The sequence below is a fragment of the Semicossyphus pulcher genome, unplaced genomic scaffold, assembly GCF_022749685.1.
Source record: "Semicossyphus pulcher isolate SPU_LCO1_2020_fin unplaced genomic scaffold, fSemPul1.0.p SCAF_8, whole genome shotgun sequence".
Lineage (NCBI taxonomy): Eukaryota > Metazoa > Chordata > Actinopteri > Labriformes > Labridae > Semicossyphus > Semicossyphus pulcher.
In genome coordinates, this window is record NW_027211759.1 from 4,677,070 (window position 1) to 4,692,590 (window position 15,521).

At 44.6% G+C, this 15,521-nt stretch overlaps 1 protein-coding gene across 1 annotated transcript in view; it reads left to right on the forward strand.

Moving 5' to 3' along the window:
• Window positions 1–15,521, forward strand: part of LOC138612511 (transcription factor SOX-6-like) — a 133,011-nt gene that overhangs the window by 40,890 nt on the left and 76,600 nt on the right. The window contains exons 3-4 of the mRNA XM_069685818.1: window positions 2,235–2,454; window positions 6,825–7,035. Of these exons, the coding sequence (XP_069541919.1) occupies window positions 2,236–2,454; window positions 6,825–7,035 (430 nt within the window). The 5' untranslated portion in view covers window position 2,235. The remainder of the gene's footprint in view (window positions 1–2,234; window positions 2,455–6,824; window positions 7,036–15,521) is intronic.

A 15,521-nucleotide genomic window follows, 5' to 3' on the forward strand; every position in this document is an offset into this window, starting at 1 on the left:
AGACGGCATGCACAGAACATCATGACCCTCAGAGTCACTTTACAGCATTCAACCACATGGAAATGAGACACTCGGCTGATATCTATGCCTGCGCCTCATCTTCATTTCTCCATCTCACTTTATCTCACGGCGACAGGAGATTTCATTCAGTTATCTTGTGTTGTGTTTTGACCTTTCCCCGCCTCCCTGCACACATGCACTCTGCAGCCTCGCTCCTCCTCTTCAGACATTCGACTGTGGGTCAGATTTATGTTTAAGGGCACCCGGGGGGCTGCATATTACAGAGATGGACAGCCTGCTGTGATTTACCGAGCGCTAACACTGAAGTAGCAATCTGTTGTACGTCACAGAAGTTGTGTGTGTGTGTGTGTGTGTGTGTTCTCGGGTGGGACAGGACATTCTCTTTTTGCTCCAATTTGCATCGTCAGGTATCACCTAGCTTAATTGTGCTTTTGTTGCAATTGTTTGAGTGTGTTACAAACAACAATTAGCCGTTTAAAGACAGAAAGATGTCTTAAAAAATCCCTTAAAGTGCGCTTATGTTTGGATGCAAAAGGAGGATTTAGGGCGGACGTTTGGCTACAGGGGAGGAGGAGGGTTAAGGAAATAAATGCGGTCAATGAACGTCCTCATAACTATAGTGCAACAAAGGGAAGTAATTACAGTAAATGATGTATTAGCCTAATGACTCTCCCAGCCTGAGGCGTACGTCTCAAAGAGAAAGAGAGGTTTTTCCACTGAACCTCAGCAGCACAGCTTCTGCTTTTTTAACAGCTCCGAGGTGATGAGAGGCCTTGCTGCTGCTTAATAGATTAATAGATTATCCCGCGGCTGTATGTGCTTAATGTGTGTGTGTGTGTGTGTGTGTGTGTGTGTGTGTGTGTGTGTGTGTGTGTGTGAGGAAGACTCAGCATGAATGTGTCGCAGTCTTTGTAAGCTGCTCAGAGGGAGTGTGTCCGCTAAATGCCAGGACTATGAGATGTACTTTGAACGGCTTGTGGGAGAGTGAGCTGTAATCCCATCTTCAGCATTCATGTGTCTGCATTTTAAATGAGGCTGCGGTCTTAAATTAACTATTCAAATACATGATTCTGAAACCTGAAACCGTTTCTTGTGTGGTTTCAGTACGCAGACGGTGCTGGACACAGTTTTTAGATGACTTAACATGCCAGGAGAAGAGCAACATACATTTTTTTGTGCTATTATTGTGAGTACTGATTTAAAGCTGTGATTAAGGAAGCAGTTTAGAAACACTGACACGTTACTCTGGGTTACAACTTTATAGATATTATACTTAATATGTGAACTAATTGTTGGTAACAACAGCACATAATAAAGCTCAACTGTGTTTCCAGTTATGGACAAAAAAGGGCAGGAATTAACTTTTTAAAAAGTGCACATTTGTAGAAAATTATCTGGAAAATGTTTAATAACATTAAAAATAAGTAATAGATAATATATATAGAACAATTACACCTGGACTGATTGCCAGTCAATCACAGGTGCGACACATAGAGACAGACAACCTTGCTCACACTCACACCTACGGGCAGTTTAGAGTCACCAATGAAGGTAACGAGTCTTTGGACTGCAGGAGGAAGCCGGAGGGAGCCCACGCATGCACGGGGAGAACATGCAAACTCCACACAGACAGGCCCACTACGTCTGAGCCAGGATTCAAACCAGGAACCTTCTAGCTGTGAGGCAACAGCATGAACCACTGAACCACTGCACCGCCGTGCAGCGTGTACTCTGCATTTCAAACATATTAAATAGAAATGAACCAGCATAAACACTAACATGCTTTTGATAGGGCAAATTAAATGCATGCTGCAATATAAATAATAATAGTGTATAATATTAATAGAATAGGAAACGTATACGATAACAGTATGATAGTAATTGTGAAGGCCTACGTTCTAAGTGCTGCGTGCACTCTTATGTAGTGCAAGGAAACACATTACAAGAGACTTGACTTTTTACACACGTTTCATACAAAATGTTCTTTATATGAAGAAATAAGAGTTTCTTTCAGCTTTTTTTGCCTGAAAACTTCAACAATGGTTCCTCAGAAGTTTTGCTTCCAGTCTCACAAGCGATCGATATCAGTGTCTCATCTTGTCAGGGTTGACAAAGTGTGTTAAAGTCTCTCTGCTCTCCGTTTCCCTAAGCAGCCTGAAATGATTTCTTCCGTGGCCACAAAATAAAACGCCCTGTCCTCTTCTCCTTCACAGAATGATGTCTTCCATGCGAGCTACGCCTCCCTTCCACCCACCGTCTGAGGAAGAGGAAGCGATGGGTCAGGACATTGCGGCCTGGGCCAGCGACAAGCGAGACGGCCCAAAGGAGACCCAATCTCCCTCCTCGCATGACCAACCCCACCCGGACGAGCTGCAGCCAATCAGAGAGAAGCTGACGGATGCAGAGTGGGAGAGCGTGGTGCCTGCTGCGATGGTGAGACGTGAATTACGCTCTGTCCATATCTTATCTTGAGATATGTGCTATAAGTCAAATCTATAAAACAAATGTGGTCAGTGTGTGTACACAGTGTACACACTCAGGGCACAGCACTCATAAAACACTCATGAAATACATGCCGGAGTACACAGAGTGTGCAAATTCTCATGCATAATGATGATTGTGCACAACTGAGTGTGCACGCACGTGAAAGCATGTACACACACACGCACACTCACCAGTGGTCTCCTCCGGTCTGCGTGCTGCAGGCAGTGCTTAGGGCAGCCCAGCGAGGGTCTCCCTCTAGAGACTTGTAGCCCTTGGTTCTTCTCATCTCTACAGCCTGTTTTCATGTGTGTGTGAGTGTGTGTGTGTGTGTGTGTGTGTGTGTGTCGAGGCTTTAGTTGCTTGGCTTCAGGTTCTGTTGGTCCCTAATGTAAGAGCGGTGTTTGACTTCAGCCTCTGAGGAAAGTGAAAGTTCTGAGAGGAAAGTTTCCTCGGGTATCAGTGCAAAATACATTTAACATTTCCCATTCAAAAGTCCCATTCACTTTTTAGCCGTTTTACTCTTGGATTGTTTGATTATACAAATTATATTTGCTTCTATTATTTGATATCGTAACCAAATCTATAGAAGCATTCTCAGTTTATTTACTACTTTTTAAATCCTTGAATACTTTGGTTCACTTAACTTCGTGTCAGGGTGCAAAGTGGCCTCAAGGCTCAGAATGTTTCTGAATACATTAAGCAGGACCTGTATTTTGTTAAGTTGTCACACACTGTACACACTCAGAAAGTGGCTGCTCATGGGGGACCACAGGAGACTGGTAGGAACCTATGAAAGGTACTTTTTTTCAAGTGAAGGAGAACAGGAGATTTTTAGAGGTTGAGTATAAAAAGTTGGTTTAAGAAAGTTAGCAAGAGGGTAATCTCTGTTGAAATGTAGAATATGTAGGCAGGGACGTGGAGTTTAGGGACGGCAAGTCTTCTTCTTCTGTTTCCGTTGTTCAAACAGAAATAATACGCTGTAGTTCAAGTAATATTGACCAATCACGTATCAGCAGGCTGCGGTGTATGCAGGAAAAACAGGCCGTGTGGAGAGCATCAGCAGGCGGAATGTAATCCGCCGTAATGACATCCCGGCTCCCATCAGCGTCACCTGATGACGATTTAGCTTCTTATTAATCCCTATAAACAGACACCTGCCCGCTAACAGCTAACAATCTGCTCTAGATCTAAAATTCAACTTGAGATAAATTCCCTTGACGCTGTGTCACGTAAGCCGCTCAGCGTTCAGATTTCCCAACTTCCTCAAATGCATCAGATCCATCCGACCTCCATTCAACAAACTTCTCATTTTAAAAGTTTTCATTTCCTCTTGAGGACAGACCTGACAAAGCTTTTTACTTCTCACAAATCTGCATCATCATGTTGAAATTGCTGTGAAGGTAAGAGCCGTTAATAACGAGTAAATCACAAGAAAAACTGGTTCTTTTTCTGTAAATAATGCAGCACGCGGAAAAGAAAGTCTTGTCCGGAAACCGCTGGTTACACGCCCGGCATGTCCCCAGAGGCTATGTCCTCATCAAGGTATAGCTGATGGGATCCGAGATTGGCAAGAGGGTAAAGTAAGAACACCTTACATACTGCTAAAAAGAAAAGAAAAGAGGGAGGAGCTGGGGATGAAAAGGTGAAACAACATCCTGTTTCTCTCCATCTTGTCACCAACTTCACAAAGGTGAAGGACAACATTTGAGCTCGTTAGCCGACAAGGTTTCACATTTTCTCCTAAAAAAGTCCTGGATGTGAAGAAAGCCTTCACGTCGCAGTGAAAAGCTTTTAGAAACAAATCAAGCCTCACTTTTAAAGCACTTACTCCAACATGCTGTTTGTACTTGTGAGCGCGGTGCCTTTGTATGCCGGGTGACTTCCAAGTGACCGGCTCAGAGCTCAGTGCCTTGCTCAAGGACGACTTACACCGTCCCAGGGGTCGTCATGGACACTCATTGTCTCCTGAATGATGAATGTGTGACCTTTTGCTTTATAACATGATCTGACCATTAGGCCTTCCTGCCTGCATCAGGCTGCTTGTGTAACTCCTGAGCGGCATTATACGGAGCCGAAAAAACACACCTGAACAATCCAAGAGTGACACACTATCTCCTAATCCTCATTACGGAGGCATCTTCCGCTTAGAGACAAAGTGCACAACAGGGCCTCCTGGAGCCATTTCAAGGGCGTCTTAAGATCCCGCTGTTAGCCAAAGCCCCTTGTCTTTGAAACATAAGCCTCCTAAAGTTCCTGGAGATCCCCCCACTCTGTAAGGGGAGGAGAAAGCGTCCAGAAATAGCCCCGGTGTTAGAACACCTGTGCTGGAGTGTCTGTTGTGTGGGACAATGTGGTCGTCTTCAAGGGCTTATCTTCTCTGTAAATATAGATCCCTGTGCCTCTCGCTCCACTCATAACCCTGCAGAGCAAACAGCAGTGGGACGGAGACACAGCGGTCATGCAGCACGACATGGAAAAGGCCCATTAGATATGTATCAGGCAGTATCAACAAGTATCGATCAAAGAGAGATGAATACAGTTGAGTTAACCCTCCCAGTAAATTAGCACTAAGACACCTGACTATAAGTGTAGAGCAGGAGGAAAGCTGGGGAGGACTGTGCAAACAGGAAGGTTTCTGTTGATCTGTGGGATTTCCTACGTGTTTAAACGTTTTCCCTGACTGTGATTTCACGATTCTTCCTATAGACGAAACAAAAAATCACAAAGCAGTAATAATAAAAGTTTTAAAAATAAAAAGTTTTGTATTTTAAAGTTACATTTAATTACCTTGTAAAAATCCTCCCTCATTAAAAATTCCCTAATCTGCATAGGCCCCGCCCACTATGCACATTTTTTAACAGCCCCCTCCTTCATGAAAACAAAACATGTCTCTGCCATCGTTTACTGGCAACTTGTTGAAACTTTTAAGAACTCGAACCAGAGAAAGGAGGACTCAATTGGAGCAGATTTAAACAATAACAGGCGAGGTTCGGTACACGGGCAATCAAACCTACAAGGCAACAGTGTCAAAATCGTGAGGCAAGAGGCAGGTCAGAAAACAAACGAGGTCAAGGCTTACATGAATCAGAATGCTATGAGAATGCTGGAACGTGACGACAAGGTACAACGAACTGGCGATGAGACATGGGGAGACATGAGGTTTAAATACAAGAGGTAATGAGGAGCGATTAGACACAGCTGGGGAAGAGACAGTCAGGTGAGCACACGACTGGGGAAGGGACGAGGTGCAGACATGACATAGCTAGCTTGAAATGTAGTATTCAGTAGTAGTAAAGTTAACATTAGTAGTCAGTAGTGAGTTTGCAAAACATTACGATGATGGTTACAGCTGGCTCGCGCGTCCCTGAAGTGGTTGCCATAGGTTACACATAATGATATGCATAGCGTCACCCCATCCATTAACGGGATTGGCTCCTTAGGTTTGTGACGTCTCAAACCTGCCAATCTGAAATCGTGTTGTTCAGCCTGTCCTTGGTACACTGCAGTTTAAAAGCAGACAGGCCCAGCCATGGAGATGACTGCTCATGTTGTCCCTGATCAGTCTTGTATCACATGAGAAACACCACATGGAGATGACTGTTGATGTTGTCCCTGATGTGTCTTGTAGCACATGAAGAACACCACATGGAGATGTTCACAAGGTTAAACACTTGATCTCACTGGAGCGGGTCTTTAAAACTTTAAATCTAGGCCAATCAGACGTCCAGGCTCTGAGGAGCAAAGAAAAACAAATGTTATGGTGCGTTTAAATTCATCTACACATCATGTTTTTCATTTTTTAATAACACCAGATCGCTTTGATTTGTGAGCACTGAGATGAACGGATATTTTGATTAACGTTCAGTGACTGAGTTAGCTAACACCTAGCAGACAGCTAGCAACAAGCTCGAACTGGTCACTCAAAGCGACACGCCCCTAATTATGCATAACTTTAAGCCTTTAAATCATTTCAATGGGTGAGTTATATAAACATGTACCTCCTGTACAGTTGTTACAAACTGAGAAATAAAGACTCTCTTTTGTACCAGGCCGTAAACATGTTTAATTCAACTGTTAAGTTTGGCATTTTAATATGGGGTCTAAGAGGGATGGACTCACTTTTGGAGCCAGCCTCTAGTGGCCACTCAAGGAACTGCACCTTTTTTGGCACTTCCATGTTGGCTTCATATCAGCTCCAGAGGATTTTGCTTTGCATGCATTTGTCATAAACTCACAAAGGCAAGCAATCAATCCAGTATCTGTGCTGATATTCTCCAAAACATCTCACCGAGTCTCTCTTATTTGTCTTCTCTTCTCAGGACAACGAGAGCAGCAAAGGCTGCTCAGTCTACTCCTACCGGACTAACTCTACCTCTCCACCCAAGCCAGAGGAGTACTCCAGGGATCGCGGGGAGTCGATGATCGGCCTCGCTTTTGGGACGCCGGAGCGCCGCAAGGGAAGCCTGGCTGACGTGGTGGACACACTGAAACAGAAGAAACTCGTGGAGCTGACCAAGACGGAGCAAGACGGTAGGAAACTATCCTGTGGCTCCGAGACCTGGATTTAAGGAGCTCTAAAATATACGCGAATGTGTTTTTGTTGAATAGCTGTGAATTTGTCTAAAGTGGCTTTAAGGGATGGATTTAAAAGTTGTATGAACCCCACAAAAGGCAGGGATATAATCGACTTCCATACTGGATATTAATCTTTGAGGCTTGATACTTTATTAAAGGGTCTGTTGCGCTTAAGGAAAGGACAACTTGTTCATTCTTTGTACCCTTTCACCTAATAGAGCAGGAAGCTTTTTTTACATTTTCAGTTGAGTAAGTTATTGTGCAATAGTTGCATAAGGGAGCAACCAGTTGTCATATCAGTGTTAGAAAGGCTGATTGTTCAGTAGTGTCTTGGAGAGCTCTTTGTCCTTGTGTTCGGCTCAAACGACGGCTGCAGCTGTTTGGAAACGTCTCAAGTGCAGCTGAAATCCATTATTGAACTGATGTTGGACGTACAACAGAGACAGCCGAGAGAGAGCAGAGCGTGTACTGTCATCACATGCTGTTGTGTTAACAGAAATCTACATGCATCAGTATATCCTCAACCTTCTACTGTCATTGATTGAAGTGATTAATTTGCACACTGAAGTAGCAGAGAAACATTTGACTGTTCAGGAGCAACAAGTTCTAAAATCCCAACAGCAGCTTGTTCAGCGGCTCAGTGCTTCAAAACATGACGAGCTAGGTGCACAGGCAGGGCTTTGCAGGACTTCCAGGCAATAAAAAATATGCAGGTTAGACTTTCAAAATAAAGCGATCAATTTAAAGATAATAATTTTGCAACTTCGGGTAAGACTTTAAAGAAATGTAAAATTATGCTAAGCTACTCCACAGGTATCACAGAGTGAAATATGAAGCTTTGAGTTAGCATAGCACATCCCCCTTTAACAGTGTGTGGCGCAGGTTGGTTATGTTTAGGAAAAAAGGCATCATGTGGGTTTGAATGAGTGCTAATGTACGTATGGTAGTTACACAACTAAGGTACGTACATAACGTACATAACTACATAAACATTAGCCCCTTTTACACAGTCAGTTCAAGGCAGCATTATTACACCTCAGTTACGCTCTGTCTTCTCTGTAAACCACACGGAGGCTGAGTGGTGGGGCGAAGTCGTTCCTGCCTCTGAGCCGGCATTGGAGGTAGTAACAGAGGCGAGCCGGCAGTTTACACCTCGTGCTCATTTGCTTCCGCTTCCACTTTACGCCGGCGTTGCTTTGTCCAGTGTAAAATGACAAAGGCTGCATGATGGCGGAGCTTCGTTACGGCGCTGAGGCGGAACCGCAGTGTAAAAAGGGCTGTTGATTATTGGTGTAACACAGGAAGCAAACTGCCCTTAGATAGAAGTCCTGTTTATATTTGTCTCCTACTTAAGCAGACGTTGGTGCTCTTGATGCTACATAAGATAACTTCAACTGCACATCAGAACAAAGAGGGTAGAGGACAGTGTTCATAAATGAAATCAAAACAGTTGCAGTGTCTCTGTATAGAAAATGACTGAAGGCCTTTTCTGAACAGTTTGATGTGACCGACAGGAAGCCGTTGTCTCTCCTCTACTCTCACATTAAGCGAGAGCAGCCTCACCTGTACTTTGTTTTCCCTTTCTGAACACATCCTCTCCAGAGGATCTTTGAACATCTAAAATTACAACCAGCAGAACTCTCGCTCTCGTTAGATCACAATATCAATCAGTGAAAACACAGGTTTCCCTTTCTCCTGTCGCTCCTCTGATCTGCAGCTCTCACACAGGAAAGCACTCAGGTCTCCCAGCATGCCTCAGCTTGCCCCTTCCCACCCCACAGCAAGCCAGATCTAACAGCATCTAACACCCCTCTTGACTGTTATGTGCACATAGTAATCATGATGATATCAGAGGAGCGCTTGATCTCTCTCATTTACTTTGTTATTGATACAGTAAAGTGGGCCAGGACGGGACAGCCAGAGGCCAAACGCAGCACACGCTGCCTCTAGTTGAAAGATAGGAAGCTTTGCCTCTTATCTACGCGACGGAAACTGGATTGAAAGGGAACTTGTGTGTGTGTGTGTGTGTGTGTGTGTGTGTGTGTGTGTGTGTGTGTGTGTGTGTGTGTGTGTTCAGAAGTGTTGTGACATCTTCCTGTCAAATCAAAGAGGACGTGAGTGGAAAGAAATGCTGGGGGACAACTTTCAGTGTGTCTTCTTTCATTTTTTTCCATCTCATGTAGGTCTTCTCCTTTCCCATCCAGCTCGAGCCTACAAGCTGTGAAATCTGCGTCTTTACTCTTACAGTATGTTAAAGGTAAAAACACAAATGTTCCTGTTAGCTGCCGTTTGTTCTTGTGCAGCTTTAAAGCACAGAACCTCTTCAAGTTTTCTCAGGGTTTCTCCTATTTTTATTTTATTTTCCAGGTCTCTTTTTGCACCGTGATATTTTAAAGAGAAGTGATCATGTAACTCTTTCCCTCTTTTAGAGCTTGTGTTAATTTGTTTTTCTTATTGCCCTAAGTTATTTTTGTTCTTAAATTTCGCACAAAGAGATTTTTTACTAAACATTCACTGTGTGACAAAAATGAAGGCGGCATGACGTCCTCAGATTCAGAATAAGAGCTTCTCTTATTTGCTGTTTTGTGTTTTTCTTCTTCTTCTTGCAACAGAAACAACATTTATATTAGGGCTGCACGATATTGGAAAACACTGACATTTTTTTTCTGAGATTTTTATTCCGATTTTTTCAAAATACAGGAAGTTACACCAGATAAACGCAGCGTGGTTTTATGTCCATATAAACAGTCAAACAAACATCATACCTGTTTTAAGTCTGTTTTCTTCTCGCAAAACAAAACTTTTACCACACCTGGTTCAGAGACACCGGCATGAATAAGTAGAGCAAGTTCAGGAGGAGCGACACATGTCTTTATATCATAAATACAAACAGACATGCCTCTGAAAAATATTTTTTTATCGTTTTCTAAGTTTTAAATCACGTTGTCACTCCGCCATCACCCGCTCCCTCCTCTGTGCTCGTGCGCAGCAGCTCTCCCCCTCTCTGTGCTGCGACTCTGAACCACACTTACCTTCATATGATGTTTTATATTATTATATGATGACTCTAATGAAGGAGACTGAGCCTCCGTGTTTATTTGCACACAGAGCGGGACAGTGAAATCCGATCACAAGTGGTCACTGAAGACGCATTCGAGGGGCTCTTTAATGTTAGGTGTGAACGGCAGGCTTAGAGCTGACCACTTGTGATCGGATCACTCAGGACAAATGCGTAATACCAAATGTGAACAGGGCCACAGACTCTGCAGCACAGCGACCGGCTCACTCTGAGCTCTGCTGAAGAGCTGCACGACTTTCCCTGTAGGTCACTGATGGGAAACCAGAAACCGGTGAGTTTTCTTTTTGCACCGAGCAACAGAAAAGTAGCAGCTTGACGTGTTTCACTTCATTTGCTTCACGTCTTGCGGTGTGCACACATATGCAATTGTTAAATGATATATTCTGCAGCTCTAATTTCTGTACAAATAGAAAACAGCATGCACTCTGCCCTGTAAAGTGTCCACAAAGAAAAGCTCTAGTTGTGGATTTAACTCCCAGATTCATGAGCAGCACTGCCGCTCTTCTTCTGTAAATACAGCCTGTAATGTTTCACCCAGCGATGCCCAAAAGTGCGTCACATATCCTGCTCATTCCCTCCTTTCTTTGGGAGAAGAGAAAAGAAAAAACACACACAGCTTACCATTGAGTCGGGCTCTTCCTTTGCTAATTAGCGTGGCTGCTATCCCAGAGGACTGGTGGCATTGATCACGCTGCAAACACTTAGCCGAGACAAAAACAGAGCAGATAAACATAACCAGGCACAGTGAATCATACACTGTTCGCATGAATAATAACTCTGTCTCTGGGCCTTGTAAACGCTCTTGTGAATTGCTGTGGTCCTTGAAGATGCATTGTAAAAATGTCTTTCATGTGCTGCAGTGGTATTGCAGTTCATTTAGAGCCTGATGTAACCCACACATGGAGATTGACAAGTACCTCTGCTTCTCCCCCCCTAATGAGTTAAAGTGAGGCGAGGTGATCAATACGCGCCTGAATGCTTCGTTAAGTGAGGTCTCCTTCAGCAACAAACACATTCAGAACTGTTTAGCGATAAATCTCCACACCTTTTTTTCTCTGTCTCGTTTGTTAATTTGATGAAATAATGCTTCGCTTCACTCGAACGTTGTGTCCTTCGCTGGATGCTGACGACAGTTTCTGTGTCTCTTTCTCTCCGGCAACGTCGGGAACCTTTCAGAGTCTGTTCTGGCACATTTTTGGACAGCAGACAACCTTGCTCGCATCCTGATTTTTAAGCTTTGTTGTGTGTTACTGGTAAACGCAGAGCATCCACATTTTCCAGATTTTTGTTTTGTTTAAGGAGTGCAAGGCCGTCCCGGTAAACAGCCGTGCATCCTGATTCTCCTGTGACGAGAGGTCATGTGTTCGCGCGCGGCACAGCGGAGCGCTCCGCAGGTTCATTCTGCAACAAGTCTTTTCAGCGGCGTGTGTTCACTTCGCCTGACACATGGTTTTGTTCAGACTCCTCTCGGTGTATATGATGAGGTTTGATCATCGGCACTCAAATGGCAAGCACATCAAAGCCCGAACAATGTGGTCCCTGCCTCGTCCTCTGCCTCCTGCTGAAGAGAGTTCAGTCGATGGAGCTCTGCCAGGTGACACCGGCTGTATGATCAAATGGAACAGACCCTATTAGCCGCTGAGCGCTCACTTAGCCTAACATGGCTGACCCCTCTGTGTACCGCAGCCCTGAGCTAAAGTGTTGATGATGACGCCGTTAGCCTTCGCGCCGCTCTCACCCCCTGTCGGCACACTGTTAGCTGTCCGCCGCTCACAGGAGCCCTAAGTGCCTGTGACAGTTCTAATGAATAGACATGGCCTCGCTTTGCAATGTGGGAGATTTCTTTTTTCCCTCAGCCGACTGCCGCCTCAGCTCTTAAAGCTTTATCAAGACGGCGTCAGCTCGCCGTTTCTCCACACAGCTGGTCGCTGAAAACACGGACTTTCACAGCACACAAGCCCAGAGGGTGAAGGTCGCACATTTTCTTGACAATTTTGCATTTATGTTGAGTTACGCCTTTATTGTGTGAAGGTTTAGACACAAAGGCTCGCCGCACACAAAAGGCTTCCTCTATATACTGTTAAAGCACTTAGCACTTATTAAACTGGTCGGCTGGTTACTGAATGAAACACTCAAGGTCAGGATGAGGGGAACGTCGGAGGGAAAAACGCAGCAGACATCCTGTGGATTGGAAACGCTTCTCTGTCATTTTGGAGCTAAAAATAAGAGGAAGAGAGGACGGGAATAAAAGGCTGTAATAAAGCAAACAATAACCTGTCTCTGAACAGTGATCGGTGCCTCATTAGGAACCATTAATCTGGATTCACCTTGTCTCTCCGAGCCCTCAGTACAAAGCAGTGAGGAGTGGTCACATTAATCTGGGATGGGCTGCAGCCTGATGGACATTAAAGCCAGTGAAGTGTGCAATCAAGCCGCCTCCGTTTTGATGACTAAATTATCATTATCTGTTTTGTTGTGGCTCCCCGGGGCCGAGCCGCTGTTAACGGGGGCCTGGCATGGGCCGCGTGCCCTCATGCCAACTTAGTCAGCCATCTAATGGGCCTAGAGCGGCTCTGGTGCCTGGCAAACACTTAACATCCCTCTAATCCCCGCTTACACCGGAGCCCGTCTGAATTACTGTACAAGTCACGTGTTTCACTTGCAAATGAGCGAGCTCAATTACCGCCGCACTGTACGGCTGCAGAGGGGTTATAAAACGGACACCTGTGTGACGCTTTCATTTAATTTAGCTAAAACTAGATCACTCAGGATGAATCTCCTGGCTGCTGCGGGGGATAGAAGAAGCACATCTGCTATTTTAGGAACGATACCCCTTTAAATACGAGAAGCACGAGCAGGGCTGCAAAAGCAGATGTACACACATCCACAGAGATAAAGAGAGTGTCTCCTGTTTCATGCTGCAGATAGTTTCATGCATCTCTTATTGTGTAATCTTTAAATCACAAGATGCGTAAGAGGAACATCTAACAGGACAATGAGCTGCATCATCGGTTCTTTTATCTCCCTCATATTGTTCTGTCTGTCTCATTGCAGAGTCCTGTGTTATTATCAATGCATGTATTTATAATGAATCAGTTTTGTTCTCTCTCTTGGGTATTTGTTGTTGAATTTTTATCTATTTTAACAGCAATTTCTAATTGTTATAAACGCTGTGGTGTGTGACATCAGCTTTCATGCTACACACAAATACAGATGACATAAATGGGCGCCGGGCCCCGCTCTCTCTTCCCCTGTTTCCAACACCATCCACTGTCGTCCTAATAAAGGCATAAAACAGCCAAATAAATAAATAAATATATCACTCTCTGACTGAATAGATACGAGGATTCACGTCAGACAGGACGGCTCAGATGTGATGTGACGTCTCTCTCATGTTTTTTCATGAACACTGAACCTTCACACAGACGACAGACACTCACACTATTTGACAGTCTCCCGTTATATTTGAGGGGCATGTGTCTGACAGCTTTATGCACATGATAATATAAGAAAATAGATTAAATCATCGGCATTGAGACTGACTGTAATTGTAAATCTGCTCCTTTAATTGTTGTTGATTTGTATTTACTAATGCTTGTTAAAGATGTAATCTTCGTTCTCTTTGGCGGCACCTGTGGCGATCAACGGTAATTGCGGGAGCACACTTCCCAGATATCCAGACAGAGCTGCATGTGTGACGTCCACGGTTGGCTCCGGTTGTAACTCTTGATTTTCCTGGCTGACGGTCGCTTTCCTGTTCAGACTGTTTGCTTCATCTGAGCGTCGAGTTTGATTCTTTTTCTTTGGATTTTCACTTCTTGTTGAAGTTGTTTCTGTAGTCATCCATCTTTTCTTTGTTTGTTCAGCCATAGTAGATTACTGTTTACTCGCAACACTTGTAGAGACCGAAAAAGCAGCCGCTTAGCTCCGCCTACCCTCTCTGGCAGACCAACCACTGCTGGGTGATGGAAAACGCGTCACTAACTGGGCGCACGAAAGTCACCACAGACACCCAGTCTGTAATACTGCAAATGCACAGCTTTCATCAGTGGGCCGTCGGCTCAATCACCATTGTGTTACCTCATTCAGTGATAGATAGAGACTTAAAATCTTTGAGAACATTACTTTAATGTAAGGACAGTAAGCAAAGAGCACGTAAGCAGCAGAAGAAAAACACACGTGTAAAATGAAAACCAGCTTCAGTTGCTTCCTAAAAGCAGCCGCTGCGTATCCCTCAAACCTCCGACAGATGATTCTGTTTCACATTCGTGCCTCTCCCATCACATGGAAATGGGAAACATCACCACTTCCAATCTGGCTTTAGTGGCCGCACGATGTGACGCTGCATTTCTGGGATCCGACGAACCCAGCTCTCTTTCAGAAGTCATCATGACTGTCTTCAATTGATTCATTTCTGCGGAAACTTGAACTCAAAATTAGGTGCAAAACACTGAAGACGTTTTCCCCCTCTGTCTGCCCGGTGTCCCGTTTCAGCTGGAAACATGTCGGATTAGAGAGCGATGCTCGGTTAAAGGCCAAGTAAACATGTTTTCTCAATCACAGTGGAATAATGAGAAATGGGGTACGAGATAAAAAAAAAACAACCTCTTTATATTTGAAAATGTTGAAGCGCTGGTTACTGCCAGGAAATCCCAAATCCAATCTGATCACGCTGCGCCAACACGGCTCTGATGAAGCAGGTTGAATAAGTTCTTAACTTTCCAACTCTTTTTGGGGCTTTAAAATCTTGTAGCTCACTTTTAACTTACCTATTAGAGTCGATTCCTCTGCGTCTTAAGTATATTTAACAAATAATCCACACACTACACACGACACACTACACAGCAGGTAAAACCAATATACAGTGAGCAGAAACATGTTTGCATTTAACCGACTGCATCCTCTGGCAGCATGCAACCGTTTTACGAGCCTCGTCCTGGTGCTGCGTGTCTAAGCCCGTGCTGTCCGGTGTCGGAGGAGTCTGCTCTGTGTCTTGAGTTGAGCTGAGGCCAGGCCAGATCTGGGCACCTAATCACCCATATAATGTCTTCTCCAGCTGGAGGGGGGAGGTCAGAGCGAGGCCAAGCCTGCTCCTCTAAACCCGGCTCCTCTGTGACAATAGAGACATTCTGCCAGGCTTCACTTTGTTCTCTCGCACTGCTGACAGGCTGTTTCAACGTCTCCGCTGCCCCCGCCACTCAAACTGTGCAACGCATGTGCTCGTCTGGAGGGGGTCTGCCGAGGTGGCGGTTTGGGAGTGATGCGTAATGGTGCGCATCCTCCTGTCGCATACCAAATCACCGTGTTCGGCAGATATTCAGTGACGCTCCACCTGAAATAAAACATTACCTGGGAGATTTGT